The sequence below is a fragment of the Bison bison genome, unplaced genomic scaffold (genome assembly GCF_000754665.1).
Source record: "Bison bison bison isolate TAMUID 2011002044 unplaced genomic scaffold, Bison_UMD1.0 scf7180017864203, whole genome shotgun sequence".
Classification (NCBI taxonomy): Eukaryota; Metazoa; Chordata; class Mammalia; order Artiodactyla; family Bovidae; genus Bison; species Bison bison.
This window is the reverse complement of record NW_011494775.1, coordinates 5,380,794-5,407,765: the sequence shown is the minus strand read 5'-3', so window position 1 is coordinate 5,407,765 and position 26,972 is coordinate 5,380,794. Positions and strand designations below refer to the sequence as shown.

Below are 26,972 nucleotides of genomic sequence, written 5' to 3'. Positions count from 1 at the left end.
AGTTGAGATGGGAATACCAGACCACCTGATCTGCCTCTTGAGAAATTTGTATGCAGGTCAGGAAGAAACAGTTAGAACTGGACATGGAACAACAGACTGGTTCCAAATAGGAAAAGGAGTACATCAAGGCTGTATATTGTCACCCTCTTTATTTAACTTATATGCAGAGTACATCATGAGAAACGCTGGACTGGAAGAAACACAAGCTGGAATCAAGATTGCCAGGAGAAATATCAATAACCTCAGATATGCAGATGACACCACCCTTATGGCAGAAAGTGAAGAGGAACTAAAAATCTTCTTGATGAAGGTGAAAGTGGAGAGTGAAAAAGTTGGCTTAAAGCTCAACATTCAGAAAACGAAGATCATGGCATCCGGTCCCATCACTTTATGGGAAATAGATGGGCAAACAGTGGAAACAGTGTCAGACTTTATTTTTCTGGGCTCCAAAATCACTGCAGATGGTGACGCAGCCATGAAATTAAAAGACGCTTACTCCTCAGAAGGAAAGTTATGACCAACCTAGATGGCATATTGAAAAGCAGAGACATTACCTTGCCAACAAAGGTTCATCTAGTCAAGGCTATGGTTTTTCCTGTGGTCATGTATGGATGTGAGAGTTGGACTGTGAAGAAGGCTGAGCGCTAAAGAATTGATGCTTTTGAACTGTGGTGTTGGAGAAGACTCTTGAAAGTCCCTTGGACTGCAAGGAGATCCAACCAGTCCATTCTGAAGGAGATCAGCCCTGAGATTTCTTTGGAAGGAATGATGCTGAAGCTGAAACTCCAGTACTTTGGCCACCTCATGCGAAGAGTTGACTCATTGGAAAAGACTCTGATGCTGGGAGGGATTGGGGGCAGGAGGAGAAGGGGACAACAGAGGATGAGATGGCTGGATGGCATCACTGACTCGATGGACGTGAGTCTGAGTGAACTCTGACAGGAGTTGGTGATGGACAGGGAGGCCTGGAGTGCTGCGATTCATAGGGTCGCAAAGAGTTGGACACGACTGAGCGACTGATCTGATCTGTGAAGTCAGGCCTCCAGTCCTGACCCTGCTGGTGCTCTCAGGTCCTGCACAGCCTGGCCACCCAGCAGACATTCAATAATGTCTCTATCTCTTCAATAAGCAGTGCTGGGAAAGTTGGAGAGCTGCATGTAAATCAATGAAGCTAGAGCACACCCTCACACCACACACAAAAATAAACTCAAAATGGCTTAAAGACTTAAAAATAAGACATGACACCATAAAACTTCTAGACGAGAACACAGGCAAAATGTTCTCTACCATAAATTGTATCAGTGTTTTTTTAGGTCAGTCTCCCAAGGCAATACAAATAAAAGCCAAAATAAACAAATGGGACCTGGTCAAACATATAAGCTTTTGCACAGCAAAGGGAACCATAATCAAAGTGAAAAGACAACCTATGGAATGGGAGAAAATATTTGCAAATAATGCAACTAACAAGGGCTTAATTTCCAAAGTATATACACAGCTCCTACAATTCAATAACAAAACCCCCAAACAATCCAATTTAAAGATGGGCAGAGGACTTAAATAACCATTTCTCCAAAGAAGACATACAGATGGCCTATAGGCACATGAAAAGATGCTCATCATTGCTAATCAGTAGAGAAAGGCAAATCAAAACTACAATGAGGTAGCACCTCATACCAGTCAGAATGGTTGTCACTAAAAAGCTGATAAATTCTGGAGAGTGTGTGGAGAAAAGGGAACCCTTTTACACTATTGGTGGGAATGTAAATTGGTTCAGTCACTACAGAAAACAGTTTGGAGGTTCCTCAAAAAAATAAAATTAAACTGCCATATAATCTAGTAATCCACTCCTTGGTGTATACTCAGACTAAACTAAATTTTAAAAGATAAATCCATCCCTACATTCATAGCAGCACTATTCACAGTAGCCAAGACATGGAAACAACCTAAATGTCTATCAGGAGATAAACAGATAAATGTACATGCATCTATGTACATACATAGATACATATGATGGACTACTCAGTCATCAAAAAGAATGAAATAATGCCATTTGAGGGAGCATGGATGGACCTAGAGATTATTATACTAAGCAAAGTAAATCAGAAACAAAAAGACAAATGCCATATGATATCACTTACAAGTGGAATCTAAAATACTACACAAATGAGTATCTATGGAGCAAAAACAGGTCCACAAATATACAGGACAGATTTGTGGTTGCCAAAGGGGTGAGTGGGCTTCCCTGTTGGCTCAGGTGGTAAAGAATCCACCTGTAATGTGGGAGACCTGGGTTCAATCCCTGGGTTGGGAAGATCCCTTGGGGAAGGGAACGGCTACCCACTCCAGTATTCTGGTCTGGAGAAATCCATGGACTGTATAATCCATGGGGTTGCAAAGAGTTGGACACAACTGAGCGACTTTCACTTCACTTCAAAGAGGCGAGGGGTCGAGGAGGGAAGGATTGGGAGTTTGGGGTTAGCAGATGCAAACTATCACATATAGGATGGCTAAACAGCAAGGTCCTACTGCATAGCACAGGGAACTATATTCAATATCCTGTGATAAACCATAATGGAAAAGAATATGAAAAAGAATACACATGTATAACTGAGTCATTGTGCTGTACACTCAACATTGTAAATCAACTATACTTCAATAAAATTAAAAACAAACCAACATCTTTGAGTGAGACAGCTTGGTGGAAAATGCACACATTCCCCTGTGTGGAGCTCACAGGAAAGGCCAGGAAGGTACAGAGAGATTCCTTTGCCAGGCCTGGGGAAGCAGCAGTGGCCTTTGACAGAATGCAGATGGGGCCGGGAGTGGAAGGGCAATTGGAAGAAACTGGAAACAGGAAGGGGGTGGGGAGAAAGTGGAGGTCAGTGCCAAGAGGCCAGAGCATGCTAAAGGAGGGCACACCCCAGAGGCTCTGATTTTCGTCTCTGGGCCTCTCTGGCAGCTGCTGAGTTTCCCACTCCTTCCTTAGGGGAGAGGAGGTGGCTGGTGCTCTGGTGCAGGGAGGGGCTGTGAGTTCAGGATAACTCAGCCGCCTTTCCTGCAGAAGCTCCCAGCTGGGCCCCTTACTAACCTGCACAGCCAGGAGGCCCAGCCCAGCAGAGGGGCCTTGCCCACTGACCATGGCACCTGAGTCCTCACTCCACAAAGTCTCCTGGGGGAAAAGGAAAAGGCAGTCTCGCCTACTGTGAACATGACTTGCTGGGACTGAATTAAAAAGAGCCCCAAAGTTGGGGGTGATGATGAAGGGTGGACTACAGCAGCAGAGCCCGAGGACTAGGGGCCTCGCTGGGGCTCTGGGTCCCCATGTGGGGAAATGGGAAGGTTGGACTGTCTGACAGTCCATTTGAGTTCAAACTACCTAGGTTGGCACACAGGCCTATCTTTTCCCCCCTTGTCTCCATTCATCCATAGTCTCCCTCATCAACCCCAGCTCCCTGTCAGGACCCGCATTTTAATCACTTGCTCTGTCCTGAGAGTCTGCAGGTATTACTAGTTCATGTCTGCACCCTGTGAAGCCCTTATTCACTCTTCAAGATTCATCTCAATTGTCTTTTCTCCAGCTCCCTCCCTAGACATTCCCCTTTTCACACTCAAGTGTACCAGTCCCTCCCTCATCTCAACTGGCAGTTCCCGAAAGCCTTTCATGCATTCCAGAACCTTCCTCTAGACCTGGAATCAGGAGTTTCTGGTTCTTCTCTTCCACCTCTGCAAGCTTACCAGGTGAACTTGGATGCCTCACTACATTTCTTTTCAAAAAGTAAGGCAGTTGGAAAGGTTTTAGAATTTTGATCATTTGGAGATCAAATTCTAGTCATTCATTAAATAAACATGGAGGACAAATGTCCTTCTTTCCCCTTGTTCACAGGACATTCACACCCTTGACTTCTAAGCCCATATCGAGTGTAATCACACGTGAGCAGGGCTCTTAGAGCCTCCTGCTTCCATCCCTTGACTGTGCCCCGATGTTTGCCATGATGTCACCATTATCCTGAGTGATGCTGATACTGCTTAGAGAAGAGCACGCATGACGATGTGCCTAGCCCTGCTCATTTTATGCCCACGACAGTCTATGAGGTAGGCATTATCATCACCCCGTCTTACAAACATAGTAAGTGAGACAGAGCTTCTGTGTCTTCTCCAGGGCAGCGTGGAACGGTCCCATGGCTGGCCTTAAGGTGATGCCTCCAGGCCTGTGCCACCTGCCCCCTCAGTGCGGGCCTCCCCATGATGCTTCCTCAGGCCCCAGCATTTCCCTGGTGTAGGGACCACTCCAGCAGAGTGAAACCAAATCCCTAGGATGTCTGCCCCCACCATAGCCCTGTGCCTGCTGCCCCCACACCTGGGGAAGCTGAGAGTCTGCCTGAGGCTGGGCCAACACAGCTGGGAATGAGAGTATCTCTCCCTGGCAGGGCAGAAGAGACTTGGAAGTGGGGAAATGCCCTGGAGGCATGGGACTCAATTTATATTCCTAAAGCTATAAGATGCTAAAGTAACAACAACGTCTAAATACCCCAAAGAAGAAAAGAAGTCTTTGGCAACAAGTTGTATCTGCTCTGCTAACTTGTAACAGAAGGTTGAATTTTTATTCCTTCAGAAAAAAAAAAAAAAAGGTTTGCTAGTGAGCCTATTGTATGTTTAACTTTCAAAATAAAGAGGCAATTATTTCCTCTGATTTCAAGAGTCTGGGAATTCCCCTCTGAAGCACCAAGGCGCACTTGTGCACTTACAAATGCCATGCGGGATGAGGAAGCTTAAGGGTCTGTTCAGAACTGAACCTCTAACAGGCTCCTTTCTTCCATAATTTCATGGTTTGTTTGGAAAACTGCCTAACTATGACATTGTATCATCTGAAATAATACAAGCCTGGTGTGCTGAGTGATGGCTGAGAGGCAAGCTCCTCTTCTCCAACACCATAGGAGATAAAGCGTGAACTCAGAGCTGAGTCAGGAAAATCATTTTAAAAGTGCCAACTAGTACACAATAAGGAATGCCATGTCACAAGATAACTTGAGACACAAACTCTAGAAGAAGTTAAAGGTACAGAGAAATCTACCCACTATCTTGGTGTTTTGGTGCGGAGGACAAATGTGACTAATTCTGCCCCAAGGAGAGAGACAGTATTCCATCTCCTTCATCCCCCTGACTTTTCAGATGTCAGGAGAGCTGGTATGGAAGCTGCCAATGGCCTCTGAGACAAGGCTGCAGAGTTCAATTTTGATTTTCTCACCAGTGAATGATCCCTAAATGATGTATCTCATTCTGTATTCACACAGTATTCCATTGCCATAGCAACTAGAATGTGTTACCACAAGTTTTCTTGTACGCGGTCTTTGAATGCAGCCGCTCCTTCCTTGCACAGCAGTAAGCACCCTGTGACCCCAGGTGGTACCCCCAAGAAGACACCCACCCCCCACCCCCCAACAAGGGTGCAGGGAAGGGCTCTGGTGGCAGAGCGACTGCTCTGAACTGTGGTGGCCCGGCCTGGAAGCCCACATCCACTTTGCTCCACACACCCCAACCCCATAAGGACCATCCTAATATAGTGACTTCTGGGGTTAGAGAAAGCCCCAGAGAATGAAGTTGTAACTTCTCTTTGTAAAGTCTGATGGGGAAAGAGAATGAAACATGAAGGATTTTAGAATTTTTGTTCGGACAGGTAGAAAGGCATTTTCAAGTTTCCTGAACCAATAACTCCCTGGACATTTGGGACAGAGACAAATTGTCATCCTTGGAGCTCAAGACAGCATTACACACTCTGCTGCCATCTTGGGGTGAGGACTGTAGGAAGCTGTCCTTTATACCCACCCTTCTTTCCCCCAAGAATCCCATCCTGCCTCCCTCTAGCACTCTGTCCATCCATTACCTCCTGCTCCCTGTGAAAGCCAGGGTTCTGGCAAAGATGAAGTTTCTCCCCAAAAGCACCCTCCTAGGGCTTGCCTTCCTCCATGGCCACTGGGACCCTGGGGTCAGTGAACTGCTTGCTGGGCATTCCCTATGGAAACACTAGGGGAGGAGAAGCCGGCTGGCCCTCCTGCCTCCTGGGACTGGAGCTGATGCTGACCCAGAGGCAGTGAAGGCTTCTCTGTGGGATTCAGAGCCAGGGGATGAGGTCTGTAGACAGGGGAACCCTAGCTGCAGGTGGACATCTCCAGGATAGCTTGACTCTCAGCACCTCCCACCTCCACTCTCCATCTACCAGCAAGCTGTCCAAGCCCAAGACCGTCCAGGCAGGAGTCCTTGTTACTGCTTCCGCATCTCCCTCACAGCTTGTGCGTCTCCCTGCTCCAGGCCTGAGGCCACCATGAATTAGATAAATGATGACAACAGGTGTCATTAATACCCGACATGTGTAATGTACCTGGCCCATGCTAAGTGGTTTCTGTGCTGCATCTTATTTACTTTTCTCCACAGAGCAGGTGGAAACTGCCAGCAGCCCCTTTTAACAGCTGGGCAAAAGGCCTAGAGAGGCTGAGTCATGCACTCAAGGTCGCACAGCTGGCCTGCAAACCCAGGTCCCTCTGGAACCTTGCAGGCACCTCTCTCCATTGAAAAAGGGTCGTTTGGAGATTGGCGCTGCCACGGTGAGTGGGTGGGATTTCACAACATCAGTGAAAACCCCATTGAATCAGAAGGATTCGGTGGATAAATTCAATCAGTGTGAAGCAGAACCGAGACCTAATCTGCTCGCCCCTTCTCAATGCTCCCGTCACCCCTCATCACGGCAGGTTCTGTGGTGGTTGACTTTCCCTTGTGTGAAATGAGAAATGCTGTTTAAATAACAGATGGTGAGGGAGGCCATGCACACTCTGATGTAGAAATATAAACCTTTAGAAAGGTGCAGTCTGGGGGAATACTGGAAACTGGAGAATGGAACGTCAGTCTATAACATGCAACATGACCAATAAAGCTGGAGCAAGTGGCCAAGTGTGTTAGTGCTCACGGCTGCCAAGGCACAGGCAGGCCTGGACTGGGCAGGGCTTCCAGGCCTCAGACATTTTTCTTGTGCTTGTTTTGTTTTGATTTCCATATTGGGCCTCATGATTTCTGAAGTGCCCCAGCATTCATGTCACAAGCACACCCATGAAAGGGTCCAAGACTCTTCCCATCACAGGATAAACTCACCAGTCCAGAGACCCACCTGCTCCAGGAACCCCTGCCAGGGCCCGTGGGCGAGGAGGAAAAGCTACCTTCTCTAGGGTTACAGGAGGCCCATAGACTTGGGCTCCTGCATCGTGACTCCTCCTGCCACACAGACCTGATGCCTAGGAGAGTGAGGCCTGAGCTTGGCCCTTTCCTCCTGAAGTCCAGGCCCCCAGCTGTGGCCACACAGAAGTCCCTCTCTGTCAGTGTCACAGGCACTCAGTGGCAGCAGGGCTCCATCCCAGCTTTCTCCTCCCCTCCCGGCCCTGCCCCACAGCAGGTCTGGGACCTCACGCAGGCCCACGTGGGCCCCCCACCTCCAAGATCCCACAGCTCAGGCCAGAGGACCCATTCCCACGTGCACACAAGCTGCTTCTGCTGTCTCACATCACCTAGATTATACACGTGTGACCATTTGGGCTCAGCATCGCAAACACTTCTACAGCCTCTGACACGCACCATTCATCGCAGCCACACAGACACAGAAATTTGTGGCCTAACTCTCATGTCTTGGAACATCTGTGAGCTGTTGACACCTTCTTGGTGTCAACAAGGCCTTGAGCCACATGTTAGTAAGATGATATTCATGTACGAAGAGCCACAGGCCTTGCCCCTGAGGCTCTTACCCTCTGCCAGGAGCTGGCACTGCTCTTCTCACTCAAGGACAGGGCATGAACACTTTGGCCCCCTCCTCCATGGAGATGGTCTGACATCCATGCAGGACCTTCCTTAACTTGCTCTGAGGTGCTCTAGACAGGCCAGACAACCACTCTAGGCCAGAGTTGGAGTGACTGCCATGCTGGGAACCTCTGTCCTGGGGTGGGGAGGGGCCCATCTGACTACTTTCTATGCACAGAGTGACCTTCTGATTCATGAGACATAGTTCAGAGGGGTCAGTGTGCTCCCTACCACCACCTGGCAGGACCCACCCTGTGAGAGAGACCTGGGCAGTGTCTTTTAGCCTGGACGCTATGGACATGGGCTCTGCACCAGCCCAGACTTCCTGGGCCCTCCAGTTCTGCTCTCCCAGGCCCTTCCTCAAGGGCAGGGGCCTCTGGAGGTGGACGCAAATGCACATGCAGCACTGAAACACTGCTACTGCTTTTAAGGCTCCAATCTTCCTCTTTCTCTATTTTTTAAAAACACATTTAGCCTGTAGACTCAGCACCCAGGTCATTTGCTAGAAAGGCATTAGAGGATCTATGATAAAACCCACAAGCACAAAGGCACAGAGCCATCTTCCTACCTTTAAGGAAGCAGTCCTTGTTGCGGACCATGACGATCTTCTTCCCCAGCAGGCAGGCAGCACGGTGGAGCTCACAGTGGTTTTCATAAACCCTCCCGTCTGAGCCACACACAGGCACATAGCTGGGCCGGCAGGCCTCCAGGCATCGGCACTCGGGTTCCCCTGTCTCCCTGTTGAGCATACACCTGCTCCCGCGGCCGCACAACTTCTTCCCGCAGGAGGCTGGCAGCTCGTCGTGGCTGGAAAGTCCTGCGAGGCACACAAACACAGAGGGTCAGCCGCCAGCACTCGCGGGCATGGGCCACCTGCATGGCTCTCTCAGGCTGTATTGGCCAGAGTCTGTGAAGCCAAGGCATCGGGGCTCAGCTGCCCCATGGAGCTCCTGCCCCTCCAATGGGTGGTGGACAGGAGTGCTACAAGCAATGCCCTGTCATGTAGAGCCCAGGTTTTATGTCTGGCTCCCACCAAGCATCTCAGACACAACCCCTGCCCGTCCTGGGAGGGAGGAGTCAACAGAGGGCCATGCGGAGGTGGTAAGGTACCAATGGACCCTGCTGACTGAGAGGCGGAGGGCTTGCCAAGGGATGGGGGCTTGAGCCAAGGTTCCTGTAACCACCATGCAGCTAGCATTTGCCTGCCTTAGGGAGGAGACCTGGCATGAGCAGGGGTTTTGTGCAAGAGTTGGGGTGGGAAGTAAGGGGTAGCAAGATGTGGGTCTGTCTTGCTAGATTCAGAGAGCCAAGTGGAACTTCAGTCTGATACGTTAGGCACTGGGGAGCCATGGTGGAGACTAGTAACAGTGGAGTAAGGAGAAAGTGGTTCTCTAAGTGTTTAGGAATGGGGGCAGCCAAGGCAGGGAGGTCAGAGGTTGACCATTTCCTCTGGAAAGAGTATGGTTCTCCAAGACACAGGAGCAGGGGTAGCACTGGCACTCTACTGCTCAGCCCTTCCCTGGAGGCTCAGAAGGTAAAGAATCTGCCTGCAATGTGGGAGACCTGGGTTCAACCCCTGGGTTGGGAAGATTCCCTGGAGGAGGGAACAGCTACCCACTCCAATATTCTTGCCTGGAGAATTCCATGGACAGAAGAGCCTGGCGGGCTACAGTCCATGGGGTAGCAAAGAGTCGGACACGAATGAGTGACTAGCAATAACAACAGTCCTTCTGGCATAATAGCACAGCCTATGTCCGTGGGCAGGAGGGCTGAGATCATGGAAACAGCAGCTGCCGTGCTGCTGTGTGTCTCCTGTACCCAACACACACCCATGATGATCTCAGGCAGTGGTGTCCCGAGCTCACACACCAGAGCAGTGGGGCAGAGTGGTTTCTTGCTGAAAAGGCTCACTTACGTGGACGCTTAAGCAAGCATCCATCACCTACGGGACATTCCTCAGGAGCCCAGAAAACTGGATTATGGCCACGTGGCATTAATGGCAACGGATAGGAAACTGAGAATTATAAAAGGATATCAAAACACAAATAATTGAAACATATATACAGATTTTACAGCCACAGAAGTCTTTGCTTTTAAGTTTTAATTAAATTTTCTTCAAAATATTGGCAAGACAGAATGGCCCTGACAGTCAAGACTGAACTTTCAGCCTCAACTCCTACTCTATGGGATTAAAATGCCTAAGGAAAAAAAAGCAAAACTTGTTTTTGGTTAAGTCTGCTTTTCATCATTATAGATTTGAAAGGAAAAATATCAGTTATCAGTAGATTAACTGCTTGATTCAATAACTCATTTAAATTCTTCCAGCCTTGGCAAGCTAAGAAATATTGACTTTTTCTTGAATCATAATAAGCTAGAAGGTCAAAATATCTCTTAGCAGTATAAAGGTACAGATGCTAAGTGGGCGTGTGAATCTCCTTTATCCACTTTGCTAATTGTTGGCGTGTCACTGCAAAGACTCAGGGGCATTCATGGGCCCCTGCTCGCCCTGCTGGCAAGGCTGATGGGCAGAGGAAGCCGGGGTGCTGGCTCGACAGTGGGAGGCTCTGGGCTGGAGGCCCCCCACCCACAGTGTCTATGGCTGCTTTGCCACGGAGCGTGTTTGATTAGCAAAATTCTCCTGGGTTACCCGGGGAAGTGCTGGCGGCTACTAGAAGAAACTAACAGGCTCTGAAAATATCAGCCTTTGTTTCTTTCCAAGACAATGCTGCCTTTGTATCACTATTTTCATCAATTTTCCTATGTGATGTGAAGGACACCCACTAGTGGCTCCATTTAAGACACTGAGCCCAGCTTTCTGAGCCTCTGGTCTCACAGTGCCTGCTTTGGGGGCTTTGCCCTGGCTGGGCTGCCCACGGAGACAGGCTATGCCCTCTCTCTGGGTACCTCAGCCTCAGTGTACCCCTGGGGCCCATTTCGGCTGCCCCTGCCAGTCGGAGTGCCCCTCTCTGAATCCTCTGAGCCCAGGAGGGCCTGCCTGATTCTCTGGCCTCAGGAGATGCCCAGGGTACAGAGCCTTTATCTTCTTGCCCTTGCCCCCATCATTGACTCAGGATTTGTGAAACACAATAGTTTTCAAAGCTGTCCTCCCTAACTCTGTTTAACCCCCAGGCTAGAGGCTGGGCTGGGAGGGTAGAGGGGGACCATATGCAGCGATCTGCTCAGGGGTGTATCTCTCTTGCTTTCTCCAAGAGGGGAGCTGGAGGGATGACAGTATGAAGGGGAAGCCACTGTGTGTAGAGATGGGCCTTTGCTGGGGTACAGGGGGCTGGAACCAGGAGGGCAGAGCAGGAAGGCCCTTCAGAGACCACCTAGTCCAGTGCAAACATCAAAGGAAGAGCCAGTTTGCATGGGCAGGCACGGGGAGAGTCCCCTCTACCTGACCCTGGCCCTCTGAGATGCCCACAGCCCAGGCTGCAGCCAGCGCCTCTGAGGAGCAAGCAGCACTGCACTGCCCAGGTCTGATCACCCTGCCAGTGTGGCTCTGGGCGCCTCTACCAAGCTGCGCTCTGAGGGGCCAATATCAAGAAAACACTCGTGCCGACCTGTGCTCATCCAAGCTGCCAAGACACTCAGGTTCTCTCCAACATGGAAATGGGCTGTTGGCACATATGTGATTTCTAATGATCTGCAACGAGGACAAAAGTCACTTGAAAGCCCTGCACCGCCCTTCCCAGTCTGTGGCCGGCAAGCCCACAAAGAGCTGAGAACGTTGTGCATGGGGGTACAGGGGCCCCGGCCCCGCCACCGAGACACCCGCCAAGTGTGGTTTCAGAAATGAGTCCCTTGTCACCACTTCCTCCTTGTTATTAAAACAGAATGAATTCCCCACTCCTACCAGGACGATGATAAACCAGTAATGGGAAAGGTAACCAAGTGAGACTGCCAGCAACTGCCTACAGTATTTATGGGTACGACCATGATGCCTGGAAAAGATATAATGCGCTTAATTTATAGTCATAAAGAAAGTCATTTACCCAGGTTAGAAACCGATCATCTCACCAAATAAGTGCTTTTCAACACTAATTAAATTTACTGAACACAGTCAGACATGGAAATTGTTACATGAAAGTTATGGTGGCAGAAGAAACAAGTCCATCTGTAACCAGTCAGTGCTAAAGTCTCCCTCTGCGATTCAAATGAGGATTCTCCACGTGACTGCCCCAGACCCGGAACTGCTACCTCAGGGCATGGGTGGAGGCAGTGGAGGATAGCAGTGGTCAGACAAGCCACCCAACCCCAAGAGAGGGATCAGAGGGAGCAAGCCTTCCTCATTCACCCGGAGCAGGAAGCATTTCTTGTTTTGTCACCATTGACCGTAGGGCAGAGCACAGACAATTTGGCTCTTTTGCTTCCAAACTCTGACTCAGTCTCAACTGGTTCCTTGCACAAGGCACACTAATGAGCAGGCAACCTCTCCGAGCAGGATATGGCCTGAATAGCACAGCGGGGAAACCCCTTAGTGTTCCACTCTGGGATGCTCAGTGCCTTCAGGTACATTTGCCCGGTGCGGTGTTCCGTCTGAGAACTCAGCCTCGGCTCGCCTGCTGAGGAAGCCCCTCCCCTCACATGGCCTGTGGCGGGCATTCTCCGTCTCTCTATGAGCAGTACTGCCTCAGTCCCCTGGGGAAGGGCTGGAGCTGAAATCCCCACTACCTGGCCACATGCCACCACAAAGCCCTAGTGAGGTGATGGCATGGTTCTATGGTGGCTGCAGAATCACCAGTCATGTACAGATGTGACAGCTGGACAGTAAAAAAGAAAAAGAAAAAAGGCTGAGTACTGTTAGGTAGGTAGAATAGGGAAAAGGAGTCCAAAATGGCGGTGGCTAAGACAAGGAAGGTCAAAGGAAGGTCCGAGGACCAGAGTGAAGACTTCAGGCAGAACAAACAGCACTCCTGGCTAAGCCCAATTTGCATAGGGCAGGCCCAAGTGGAGGAAAAAAATGTAAGAGGAGGAGCCAAAGCGCTTTCTCACGGACTCTCTCTCCCGTGTGCGTGCGCTCTTTTCTCTCTCTCTGTTCTCTGTTCTCTCTCTCTTCTCTCTCTTTTCTCTCTTCTCTCCTCTTCTCTCTCTCTCTCCTCTCTCTCTTCTCTCCTCTCTTCTCTTTCTCTCTCTCTTCTCTCTCTTTCTTCTCTCTCTCTCTTCCTTTTCTCTCTCTCTCTTCTCTCTACTCTCTCTCTTCTCTCTCTTCTCTCTCTCTTCTCTCTCTCTCTCTTCTCTCTCCTCTTCTCTCTTCTCTTCTCTCTTTCTCTCTCTTCTCTCTTCTCTCTCTTCTCTCTCTCTTCTCTCTCTCTCCTCTCTCTCTCTTCTCCTCTCTCTCTTCTCCTCTCTCTCTCTTCTCTTCTCTCTCTTCTCTCTCTCTTCTTTCTCTCTCTCTTCTCTCTCTCTCCTCTCTCTTCTCCTCTCTCTCTCTTCTCCTCTCTCCTCTCTCCCCCCGCCTTTCCCCTGCTATCTTCTAAATAAAATAGAGCTATAACTCTGATTTGCCTAAGAGCTGTAGCACGGTTTGTCCAAGACCCGAGAGCTGTGATGCACCGAGGGCTTTAATGTCCGTCGCTCCAAATCTTTGTTGTGACGAGACAAAGAACCGAGGAACATACACTTGTGTGACAGTACCGAAGAATTGATGCCTTCGAACTGTGATGCTGGAGAAGACTTTTGAGAGTCCCTTGGACTGCAAGGAGATCAAACCAGTCAATCTGAAAAGAAATCAACCCTGAACATTCTTTGGAAGGACTGATGCTGAAATTGAAGTTCCAATACTTTGGCCACCTGATGCGAAGAGCTGACTCACTGCAAAAGACCCTGATGCTGGGAAAGATTGAGGGCAAGAGGAGAAGGGGGATAACAGAGGACGAGATGGTTGGATGGCATTACCGACTCAATGGACATGAATTTGAGCAAACTCCAGGAGATAGTGAAGGACAGGGAAGCCTGGCATGCTGGGGTCCATGGGGTTACAAAGAGCTGGACACGACTGAGCGAGTGAACAACAATAACAGTGGCTTCACACTCTGCAGGGCCCAAGACAGGCCAAGGAGAGTGGGTGCAGACACTGAAGATGAGAGGCAGCACATGCAGTCCCAAGAACTGGTCGTCCTGCCTGCTGATGGCCTCACTGCTGCCTGCCCTAAATGCCTGCCTGTCACTGCAGTGGTCTCTGGTTTCTGCAGACAGAATGTATTTGTACAGGGATGAAGGGCCCACCTGTCAGCAGACATAGGCATACACAGATTATATGCGTTACTTTCTGTGCATCGATAGGGATCCAGCAGGGAGCTGAAGCCTGTATCTTGTGCTGTGGGCAGGTTTTTTAAAGACCTAGAGTGAGGGCTTGCATTTGGAAGAGTGTGTGTAGAGGAGCAGTGATGTGGGCTGTATCAGCTGGAGCTGGGTAATGGTCACAGTACTTGCCCACATCTTCCCTGACAACTCAACCTTAGACATGCCCAAGATGGTCTGGAGACAGGGTGTCTGTAAACTTTGAATCCATCATTACAGAAGACACCCAAGTGCCTTGGAAGTAGTTGCAGAATTCACGTTTGTATGAGAGCCAGGCAGAGACTCGGGTCTACAGCCAGTGCAGTTTCTACACACCGTGTGGAGTTGGGGGTAACAACCGGGCACTTCAGGAGTGCTTGCCAGCCAGCTCTCCATCCACCCATTCATCCAATGAATATTTATGAAGCACCTCTCATGGGCCACAGACCCTATTCTAGATGCCAGGGACACAGGCAGACTGGGACCCTGTCTTCAGTTCACTGATATCACAGAAAGACACACAAGAATGTGAACAAGTGAACACATATAAGGCAAATGTGGACTGCAGAAAAGGCCAGAAAGGAGTTAAACAGGGCACTGCAGTGGGCCGGCTTCCATCTGGAGGTCAGGAAAGAGAGGAGGTGAGAGTTGACCTGAGATCTGAAAGTCAAGGGGCAGAGCCCCAGACAGCACAGCAACTTGGGGTGCCAGAGCCCAGGGTACAGAACAAGCGGAGAGGGTCAGGCCTGGATTGCTTCCAGGCAGATCTCACAGGGCAGAACCAGTCTGTAGAGTCAAATTTGCTGTTTGCCCATCTGTATCCCCAGGGAAGTGGGGTGACTCTGGCTCCCTGAAAGCTTCAGTCAGTTTGGGGGAACTCAGTGTTGGAGGGGAGCCCCCTCTCCTGGGTTCAGCACCGCCTGCTCCACACCTGGTTAAAAGGCCTGTCCTCCAACACCCGCCCCCTCACCCCCCACCCCAGCCACCATTCCTAATATTTACACAAGCTTATCTAATCCTCACTTAGCCCTCGTAACAGCCCTGTAAGTTAGATGCACTGACCTCACTCTGAATGTGGCATGTACATCTGCCCACTTTACAGACTGGGAAATATGAGTCCTGCAGTGACATGCCAATGGTCACATAGCAAGTAGATTTTAGGTGGTGGAGCCTAGATTTGAATGAGTCTCACCCCAAATCTCTCAGACTTGGAATAATAAGCTCAGCCAGGAATATGAGTTCCCTCAAGGAACCCAGGCCAGAAGGGTTCAGATGTCTAGTCTGGGCTTCTCTAACATCAGGACACACACAGATGTCAGCACTCCTGGCCAGCAGGATCGCTGCTGCTCACACATCCCAAGAATACACAGCCTGGAGGCCAATTTAGCAACTTTTCTGAGGGCTATAGGCTCACAGCGTCACAGGAGGAAGTCCCGCTTGGATCTTAGAACACAGAATTCCAAGCCCACGCATCGTCATGCATGGACACCTGGCCCACAACCCCCTCCTTCCATTGTGATGTCTCAGCCTCAGTGGCCCCCTTCCCCCCTCCTCTGGCCTTTTCCCCTGAAATTGTTAAGGTGACTGCTGGGCAGACGTGATGTCCTCTCAGTGACCACACAGTGCATCCTAAGCCGAGACTACTGTGTGCTTCATGAAAGAAGAAATTTTACCAGCTCGGAAACACTTGACCAATGTTCCAGCTTCCAAAGCTTAATAGAAACATATGGCTACCCATCGCTGGAAGGTAATGCTACTGTTCTGTGTGTGGCTCACAGATACTAAATTAAGGTCTGACAAATTGGCTTCAAAACACACCAATCAGTCAAAGCCAGAAATGCCTGGCACACAGAGAGGGAAGAAGGACTTCTAACCCTCAGCAGGCTCTCAATTCTGCCTGAGGAGTTTGATTCTAACCAATTCTACAGCAGACCAAAGCCCAGATTAGGATATTACACACTGTCCTACCTCCCTGGGCAAGGTTTCTGGAGGTAACTATTTCCGGTCAGGGATGAAGAATGTAAGTGCCAAAGGACACTCCTCTAAAACCTGAAAACAGGACTCTGATGAGGATACAAAATGAGCAGTGTTTAAGATTTATTCAACTCGGTTATGAGGGACCCTCAGGAAGGTAAAGCTGGTTCAAAGGAGAGTTGGTGGAGGTACGGGTGTTGGAGAGATTAGGTGGGATAAGGCTGCCAGGAAAGACGTACAACTGGGGAATGACCTACAGGGCAAGAACACCATACCCTTTGGGGGGTATTTTTTCCACCAGAAAGAAACAGTTTGCATTTTTACTGGAAACAAATCTGCAAGTTAATGTGTAACTGCATAGTGTGGGCCTTTGATGAACACAAACTAATGAGGTGAACAGAGATATAACTGCCTAGTTCAGAATGGTGTAGCATTTTGGGGTGAGTCTGTTAAAAGATGTTCCTGTATGACACAAGAGGACTTGCCACCCTCCCTTGGCCTTATTCCCAAGTTCTGGGTAATTTTCCCAATGTCAACAACAGTGGCAGATGTCATCTGAGTCACCTGCCAGGAATTTCATCCTTGTCTCCTTCCTGTGGAGCCCCCAGCCTCACAAAAGACCCCAGAAGGAGGAAATGAGACTGCAAACCACCGAGCTCAGCTCTGCTGGACTCTCTCTTGAGAAAGACAAGTGAGGTGTGTGGGAACGTGAGGGCACGCTGGAGCTGGACGTGTGTGAGTGAACTCATCCTAGAATTTACGTGATTCCCAAATCCCATCTGGGTTTCAAGTAACTCAAGGTTAAAGCTCACATTGACCCAGCCCCGGGCTCCTGGCCTTGTGAGCTGTGTGAGCCCAGTCAAGTTTCCCACTCTCTTTTCCCTCTAATTTAAATACAAGGATAATGATGCTTTGCCCTTTACAGGATCTTTTTTTTTTTTTTTTTTTTTTTGAGGATTACATGAGCTGATTTGTGTGAAGGGCTTGGCACATAGTAGGCACTCAATTCAGACATTTGGAATTACTGACAGGTTAGTTATAGTCTTAAGGAGGTCTGCCTTAATGAAAAGGGGAACAAATTTATACTGCAAGTATTGCCTGGTTTTAAAAGGCAGACTCACAATAGCACGCTTCATAATATCTTGAGGAAATGCTTCCCTTGAAGCTTCCCCTGCACTGGAAACTTGCTTGACCCAAGTTAAGTCTGCCCAGCTTTCGGGGGCATCTGAAATCACACATTCTCAGGGCACGGTGAGCAGCACTGGCCTGCGGCCTCCACTCTGCACCCCAGGGCCTCTGACCTGAACACACTTTCGAAAGCAGCCTGGACATGGGCCCCGGTCCTGTGGCTGTAGCCGGCTGCTCTCCTCAGTCAGTCCTGGTGTTTCTCTCTCCTCTGGGAACCTTTTGCACTGTTATGCCATCTCTCCCTCTATAGTGTATTGATGACAGTAAAGCTACCTGACTCATGATTTCTAGAACTTTCTCCCTGAGGCCTCCCACAGGCATACTCCACTTAAAAGGGGCTCCCAGACTGCTAGCCTGGATCTTTATCTGGCTGTTTGCTGGCGCTCAGCACTTCTCGCTGTGAAACTGGGGACCCCCACTCACATGGCTCCCCAGACAGTAGAGCAAGCCCTGGAGCAGGGCCACTGTAGCCAATCTCCACCATCACTCAGAGCTCCAGGGTGGGCATGAAGTGGTCTCTCTGGTTTCAGAGGAAAGACCAGGTTCTACTTCTGCTGAAGAGAGCTTGGCACAGGGCCTAGCACAGAGAGGGCTGAGGAAAACATCAGAAGAAAGACCAAATCTTATTAACACACTTCAGAGACCTAAGACAGCTGGCTTAGTAACCAGAAATCAATGGTTCTAAAGAAACAGACACGGCAACATAAGTAATAGAGTAGAAACTGGACAGCATTTGGTGGGAGACTGGACTGGACTGGGTTCTGTCTGGATTCCACCAAAGCAAGCCTTTTTCACATGTGGGCCCAGTTTCCATATGAGGGGGTATCTATAATTCCCTGAGACTGGATTTAGGATGTCTATAAGAGCTTGTGTTCTAACATGCACATCTTTGGGCTGTAGTAAAACTACGATAATCCCTCCTTTTTTCTTTTTGCCTCTATTTGCCCTACCAGGTTATCTCAACTGGCCTTTGAAGGGTTATTTTGAAGACATTTTTGGGAAGAAAAGCTGCATAAAAATGTGAAGCACAATTGGATTTTTGCCCTTGGGAGAGTTTCCTTAACAAAATGGTTTTGTTTTAGAGCACTTCCTCCAAATACATTCCTATCCCCAGGTTTCCGTTCATTGCCTAAAGCCTCTCCAGTTCACATCTGTCTTACTCTCTGTCACCAGGGCCCTCATTTTTCCTCCTGGTACTCAGCTCCCTTGTCACTTTCTCTGGGTCCTCGGGGGTCCCTGCGTCTTCCAGCTGAGGGGGGCAGATGTTGCTGCTCTCAGTGGGTCACCTCTCTCGCTGATACCTCATTATGTGGGTTTGTTCCTGCTTCTCCACCAGCTAATGATTCAAGGCCGTGACACCTTGGGCTGCCTCCAATTATTTTGAGGATTATTGTGGAGACACTCAGCATGAGCCACCGGGATGCTTCCTAACACTTTAGACCTATGAACACAGAAGGGATGTTAAATCCTTCCAGGGCCATTTACCTGCTGTACAAATGCTGCCCCCAGGTCGACACATTATCCTGGTAGATCACCTGTCATTGGTGTATCTTACAAAACTGAATAATATGTACTTCTTGATTATTCCTTTAAAGCAAGAAATGGAGTGCAACAAAAATATCTGATATTAGCACAGAAAAATTTAGTACTTCCTAGTCAGAAGGGCGGGTTTCCCAGGTGGTACAATGGTAAAGAATCTGCCTGCCAATGCAGGAGATGCAGGTTCAATCTCTGGGACAGGAATATTCCCTGGAGAAGGGATTGGCAACCTGCTCCAGTATTCTCGACTGGAGAATCCCATGGGCCAGAGGAGCCTAGCTGGCTACATTCTATGGTGTTGCCAAGAGTCAGATACAACTCGGGAACTAAACAACAATAATAACCACCAGAAGGGTATCAGTTTCTCCTCTTAAAGACCTGCCCTTTCTCTCTCAATCATAAAAATACATGCTGGATAATATCGAAACAAAGCTCAGTAATAGTATCAAATAGATAATTCCATTTCTACTCTGGTTTGCCTGAACTGAGCAGCTGCTGAGGCCTCTGGCAGGTGGGCCTGGGGGCCCAGGGAGGCTGGCTAACTATCCCACCTGAACAGCTGGGTGTGCTGCAGCTCTGAGCCCGGGAGTGCACACGCTGAATGGACAGCCGGAGACTTCCTTCAGATGTCTCCGTAGGGGCCAGCAAAGTATTTCAGCATCTGAACCTGAGCTCCGGGGAGCAGGCAGTGGACAATAACCATCCACATGAGGGGGTCCGGCCTCCAGGGGGAAAAGAACAACCAGAATTAGAGCTTCTAGAGAAGGATAATGACTTCAACAGTCAACAAGATATCAAAACTCCAGGAGGAGTGAGCACAGCACAAGGAGGGTTTTCAAGAGTCATGATTTTTGAACCAAAAAGAAAATCAGAGGGATTTAAAAAGAGAATGGTCAGCACTGGGACTCAAATCTTCCAAGATCAAGTAGAGTACGTATCTCAAGGCCCAGAGCAAAAAATAGAAGAAAAAAAAAAAGTTCTGAAATATAGTAGTCATTCTAAATAAAAACTTTAAGGAAAAAAAGGCACAGAAGACAACTTCTAAATATGTCCTTTTAAATGGTCAACCACTGCTTCAAGTAAAGATCAGGAGCCAGATAGGGGTACTTGTCATCACCATTTTTATTCAAAAAGGAAGTGTAGTAAAACAAGAAGATGAAACATTAGTAAAAATTTGGAAGAGGCAACTAACAATTATCTCTTTTCACTAATTGTGCATCTGTATACTTAGAAAACCAAGAGGTTCTAGTGAAAAAATATGAAAATTTTAAGCGAATTATGATGAGGGTGGTTGGACAGATGATAAATATGCCAAAATCAATCATTCTCCTCTTCATTAGCAAAATAATTAGAAATGGAAAAGGGAAAATAGTCCACTCATAATAATGATAAGACCATAAAATATTTATGAATAAATTTAACAAGAAAGCCATAGGACTGATATGAAAAAGACTATAAAATATTATTGAAGGTCATAAAATAAGATTTGAACAAATGCAAAGACATTTCACATTCTTGGGTGGGAAGACATTACCATAAATTTACAAATTTAATGCAATATTTTGGGAATTGGATAAAATAATCTCAAGAAGTTCATTTGGAAGAATAAATGGCCCCAGATAACCAAGAAAAATAAGAAAAAGAATAGTGAAGTGGGATGTGACTTTTCTGATATCAGAACATCAAACCAGAAAGCTGCTATATGATCAAATCAATAAGATAATGATTGAGGAATAGACAAATCAATGACTGTAGATATGACAATAAAGTAGAAGAGGGTGCAGAAATAAATCCCCATGTATCTGAAAATTCGATGTATGACAAGAGTGGCTACTACATAGGGAACATGATAGTCATTTGATAAATGATAGTCACTATATTTTGCCTAGCTATCCACCTGGAATGAAACAGCATCAGAAACTTCTCACAACACATAAAAGACAAAATTAAAGTAGCTGTACATGTTTAAATTATTCCTATTAAATGATGAGTGAATATAACAATACTTATACACTTTGTGCACAGCCTAAGCATTACAGTACAATAAACTATGTACTCATCAATGCACTTAAAAAAGTTTCATTAGTTTTGAATTCCTCCTATTTTATTCCCTCATTTCTACTCAGAGGTAAATATTATCTGGAATTTTTGTCTATTATTATTTTGTTTTTCTTTGTAGTTTGAGCTCATCTTTGTATTTTTATGCAGTATACTGCTTTTTTTTTTTAAACATGTTTCTGAACTTTACAGAAATGAATCACCCTATACTTACTTACCTGTGAAGTGACCTCTCTGCTCTTACACTGTCTAGTTTCACACCTTTGCATATACCTGCAATTCATTTTCACTTATGGTGCCCGTTGTACACACATGCTATTATTCATCTATACAGTTTATTTAGATTGTTGATTGCTTTTTCCCATGGTCCTCTTTCTTTTGTTTCTTTATTTTGGATTGAATACTTCACCTTTGGTTCTTTTCTTCTACTCAGATGAAAATTAAATATACTCTTTTTATTCCTCTACTCTTTAATCCATAAATTAAAAAATGTATAAATTAACCCAAGTCCAAAATTAACTAATAACTATACCCTCCACAGGAAGAACTTCAGACCATATGAACTATAATCACTCCTCCCTTGACCTAAATATATGAAAATAGTATATATTAATTCTGCTTTTATTCCTCATAATTCCTTCTTATGCCTTGAGTTTTCTTAGTTGTGTCTGTCTAAAATATCCATATTACCCTCATTTAAGAGAGTGATTTGTGCTCTGTAATTCATTCTATGTTCACAGATCTTTCCTCTCAACTTAATAAACATTTTATTATTCTGCTCTTTGGCTTCCTTGTTACTGAGATGTCAGCTGACAGCCTTTTCATTCTTTTGTATGTAATCCTTCTTTTCTCTTTGAATCATTTTAAAATCTTCACTTTGTTTTCCTGCAGTTTCTCCAGGACGTGAAAGCGTTAGTCGCCCAGCTGTGTTTGACTCTTTGAAATACCACGTACTCCTCCTGCCAGGCTTCTCTGTCCATGGGATTTTTCAGGCAAGAATACTGGAGAGGATTGGCATTTCCTTCTCCAGGGGATCTTCCTGACCCAGGGATGGAACCCGAGTCTTCTGCATTGCAGGCAGATTCTTCACCATCTGAGCCACTATGGAAGCCCCTCTATAATGTAAGTATGCAGATTTCTCTGCATTTGTTCTGCTTGCAATTCATTTGGCTTCCAGGAAGTGAGGATTCATGCCTTTCATCAGTTCATCACAGCCATCTTTACATATTGTCTCTGCTCCATTATTTCTCTTTCCCCCCTCCCCAGGCATTCTGATTAGACACGTTACAAGTCCTCATTCTACCTCCTTCTATCTCAGTATCTCTTATCTCTTTCACATTTCCCATATTTGGTTTCTCTGTGCTGCATTCTATGTAATTTTTTTCTAATTCATCTTCTAACTCCTGAATTCTTCAGGCTTTTTCTAATCTACTCTTGCACTCTCTCATTGAGCATTTATCTTTGAATGTTTATTTCTGAAAGTTCTATTTAGTTCTTCATGAAGATGAATGGTCATCTCAAGACTCTCTTGATTTTCAACCATATTTGAATCTTCAAAAATCATTAAACATATATTTTATATTCCGAGTCACATTGTTATTTATGCTGGTTGTTGCATGGTGTTTCTCCCCCATGGCATTTCAAGTTTATTTTTTTAAGAATGAGCTCACACTTCTTGGAAGTAGATCTGTGAAAATTCTGGATGCACAGTTTGAAGATGGGCTCATCTTGAGCTAAGCACTTGTGCTAGGTACTCAAGGACTCCATCATTCTGGGTTAAGCTCAATTTTATGTTTGAAATTTTACAGACTACCTAGGTAGTCTGCGTCTGAGCTACAATTTCTTATAGAGATCACCATATGGTTATATGTTATCATGAGATTTTTTTCCCCTTAATTTTGTCTACTCTTTTAATTTTGTGCAAGGACTTGAGACAAGCACATTCTCTTGTACTTGCTTGTGACAGGGTATGTTTCTTTCTTGTTTAATCCTCCACTGTGGATGTAACCCCTTGGAGTTTCTGGTTTATGATGGGAAGGAGAGAAATTTTTCCAGATATATCCAACTTGGAAGGACCCTGGGGTTTGTCGTTGCTGCTCTGAATTATGCTGGGTGATCAAACCAAAGCTAAGGTTCACCCAGTTTGGCCAAAGCCCTCCAGGCAAAGCCAGCTTCCAGCTACATTACTCTCTGGGTTCCTTATTTCACTTTCTTTTTTTAACCTCTAAGTATTCCTTACGTTCTTACCAGCACATCAATGCCTATAAGGATTTAAAAATATATTTCTCTGCCACACCGCCAGAGGCAGAAGTTAGGTTATGACTTTTAAAAGTATTATATAACAATTACAAAGCTGAGGTAAATACAGGGATACAACACTCAACGCAGCACTGGTCAGCTCTTTGGAAAGTGGCTGAGAACTGTTCCTGCCACAGAAGAGACTCAGGGAAGCCTGTGGTCACTGCCAGATAGCCTCTTGCCATTTTTCTGAGTCCACCTGCATGTTTAAAGCAAACTTCATCTCTTCCAACACCAGAAAGTTACAAATTAAAGAGAAGTCTATGAATGGGATGCAGTGGAGGAAAAAAGACACAGTTATCACCAGTAACCTATGTCCCTATCTTCTACCTCAAAGCCCAGAGCAGGGCCACTTAGGAGCAGTACTTTTCTCAGTATAGTGAGGTGGCCTGTGACAAATACAAGATCACGGACTTACCACTTGCAGACCACTTGTGATAACAGAAATAAAAAAGACTGAGTTGGGTTTGAAGTATCTTCTGAATAAGCAATGCCTTTAGGCACAGTGTGGGTCTATGACCTGTAATGCCATCTGATCTCTAGTTTATATTGACCAGAACAAACCTGCTTTTGACTGGTCCTCCTCTCCTGAGGCAGACTCAGCAGAGAGGGAGGGCTTTGCTCTCATTGACACGTTTCTAACTAAAGCCTGGGCAGAAGTCATTCTGTACCAGTTATTGGATCAACCTTATCTAGAGTGGCAAAACGGGACAATATTTAAAACCAAAATATCCTTCTAAGCAGGTCTTATTGGCCAAAACAAAACTATGTTTGATTTGTGACAACAAGCATACTTATTTCACATCTAAATGTGTCAGAATGACTTTTGCTATTTTATTCCAAGGGGAGAAAATTCTAATACTATTTTAATTTCAAAAATTCGTAGTTAAGAGGTAGGCAAGTGGGGAGTGGGGTACCACAAGGAAGGGGACCAAAGAATGAAGGCCATATTGGTTCTAGTAGCAGCACACTGGGCAGTGGCAGGTGGGATAAGGACCCACAGAGGAAGATGGGGTCAGGATATTACTTTATATACAGGGGAACCTAGCAATAGATGCATACCTTGAGGATAATGGGAGCCAGGTTTCTTACAGAAGAGAGTTACAAATAAGAAAAGAGGGAAGCTAAAATGAACTCTAGAAAATGAACTCTGTGTGTGTGTGTGTCCTGTGTGTCTTTTCTGAGAGGAGCCAGGAGCAGTAAAACTCCAGTAGTAAGGAGCACATTTTATTCTCATGTCTTGGTTTCTATATGCAATTCACCACTAATGGGAACCAAGGCTCTTTGAAAAAAATGGCTTATTCCAGGGAAGGGGCAGGGAAAGTATAAGAATAGCCCAGGGTATCTTTTGCCAGAAAGTAAGGAAAAGTTTTTTAAAAAAAAATCATGGAACATATCAAAAGATGCAGAATACAGTTTGAAGAAGCTCCTGCTGGCCAAATCTTGGACCTCCTGAAAATAATGATAGCAGCAGGTAATATCCCATTGAATAAACAGAAATCCACAAATCCACAGTGAGTTTTAAAAACTGAGCAAATAAATGGGGTAAAGTAGAAAAGTCTTCCTTACAGTAGAATTTCAATTAATAAGAATAGAAGAAATAAAGGAGGTAGAAAATTTTAATTTGGCAATGATAGTATTAATTATTTCAGGCCAAGAAAATCAATAAATGTTAAAATTGGTGGGTGAGAAAGGAATAAAAGGGTATTTACATAGCTTCAAAATATCTCATCAGAAAACATTTATTAGTTTTAAAGGAAAACAGAGTAACTTTACAGTGGAGAAAGCTGGTAGATATCATCTTATTCAAGTGATCAAAGTTAACATTACCAGCGATGGGACAGGTTGCCATCAATTCTTAGTTGATGGGATGCAGGAGGAGAGCTCCATCCTAAAGGAGATCAGTCCTGGGTGTTCACTGGAGGAACTGATGTTGAAGCTGAAACTCCAATACTTTGGCCACCTGATGCGAAGAACTGACTCATTTGAAAAGACCCTGATGCTGGGAGGGATTGGGGGCAGGAGGAGAAGGGGATGATAGAGGATGAGATGGTTGGATGGCATCACCGACACAAAGGACATGGGTCTGGGTGGACTCTGAGAGTTGGTGATGGACAGGGAGGCCTGGCATGCTGCAATTCATGGGGTCCCAAAGAGTCGGACATGACTGAGCGACTGAACTGAACTGAGGAGCAGAGCTCATCATAACTTCAGTTTTATTCTTGCCCAAAATTCACAACTTCAGTGTAGTCACAAAGAAACATGAGATGAACCCAAATTGAGAGACATTATTAAAATGACTGGCCTATAATCTTAAAAAATGTTAAGGATATGAAGGCCAAGAAAGGATTGAAGAACTGTTCTGCATTGAAGCAGGCTGAGGATAGATGACAACTAAATGTAATGGGTGGTTCGATGTGACGTCTCTTACTATAAAGGATACTGTTAGGATGAAACTTCAATGAGGTCCTCTGTGAAGTATATTTTGGAGTCCTTTGTATTGTTCTTACAATTTCCCAATAATATGGTAGACATTAAAAAAAAAGGCATCTAAAATTTCAGACAGAAGTATATCTCTGTATAAGATAGAAATTTCCAAAAGATTGCTGCTCCTTTTATAACAACAAAAAAAACTCAGAAGGACTACAATTCATACCTTATTTTTAGTCATGTGATAGTAATAAAGGAATATATGTCTAAGTGAACCAAATTCAGAGAAGAGGAAGCCTTTAATAGAACTTAATATACAATATATTCAATTTATTCAGTTCAGTTCAGTTCAGTCGCTCAGTCGTGTCCGACTCTTTGCAACCCCATGAATCGCAGCACGCCAGGCCTCCCTGTCCATCACCAACTCCCAGAGTTCATGTCCGGGATGGACTCACGTCCATCGAGTCAGTGATGCCATCCAGCCATCTCATCCGCTGTCGTCCCCTTCTCCTCCTGCCCCCAATCCCTCCCAGCATCAGAGTCTTTTCCAATGAGTCAACTCTTCGCATGAGGTGGTGAAAGTACTGGAGTTTCAGCTTCAGCATCATTCCCTCCAAAGAAATCCCAGGGCTGATCTCCTTTAGAATGGACTGGTTGGATCTCCTTGCAGTCCAAGGAACTCTCAAGAGTCTTCTCCAACACCATATTAACTGGACTTAAATAAGAATAAGCTGATTAGACAGAGCAGGTAATGAGATCAACAAATTCCAATGTAAGTCAATAATAAAAAGGACTGAACACAGTAAAAGAAATACAGTAAAAAAAAAAAAAAATTGAACAGATCACCAGAGAGCTAGGAGAATATCTGAATAGGACTAACATACATGTGTTATTGACTATGCCAAAGCCTTTGACTGTGTGGATCACAATAAACTGTGGAAAATTCTGAAAGAGATGGGAAACCAGACCACCTGACCTGCCTCTTAAGAAACCGTATGCAGGTCAGGAAGCAACAGTTAGAACTCGACATGGAACAACAGACTGGTTCCAAATAGGAAAAAGAGTATGTCAAGGCTGTATATTGTCACTCTGCTTATTTAACTTATATGCAGAGTACATCACGAGAAACGCTGGGCTGGAGGAAGCACAAGCTGGAATCAAGATTGCCCGGAGAAATATCAATAACTTCAGATTCACAGATGACACCACCCTTATGGCAGAAAGTGAAGAACTAAAGAGCTTTTTGATGAAAGTGAAAGAGGAGAGTGAAAAAGTTGGCTTAAAGCTCAACATTCAGAAAACTAAGATCATGGCATCTGGTCTCATCACTTCATGGCAAATAGATGGGGAAACAGTGGCAGACTTTA

General features: G+C 46.1%; 1 protein-coding gene across 1 annotated transcript in view; it reads right to left on the bottom strand.

Annotated features, from left to right (window-relative positions):
* The window catches only part of FSTL4 (follistatin-like 4), a 435,284-nt gene that overhangs the window by 222,473 nt on the left and 185,839 nt on the right, over window positions 1-26,972 (bottom strand). Inside the window, exon 4 of the mRNA XM_010844523.1 lies at window positions 8,405-8,653. Within this exon, the coding sequence (XP_010842825.1) occupies window positions 8,405-8,653 (249 nt within the window). The remainder of the gene's footprint in view (window positions 1-8,404; window positions 8,654-26,972) is intronic.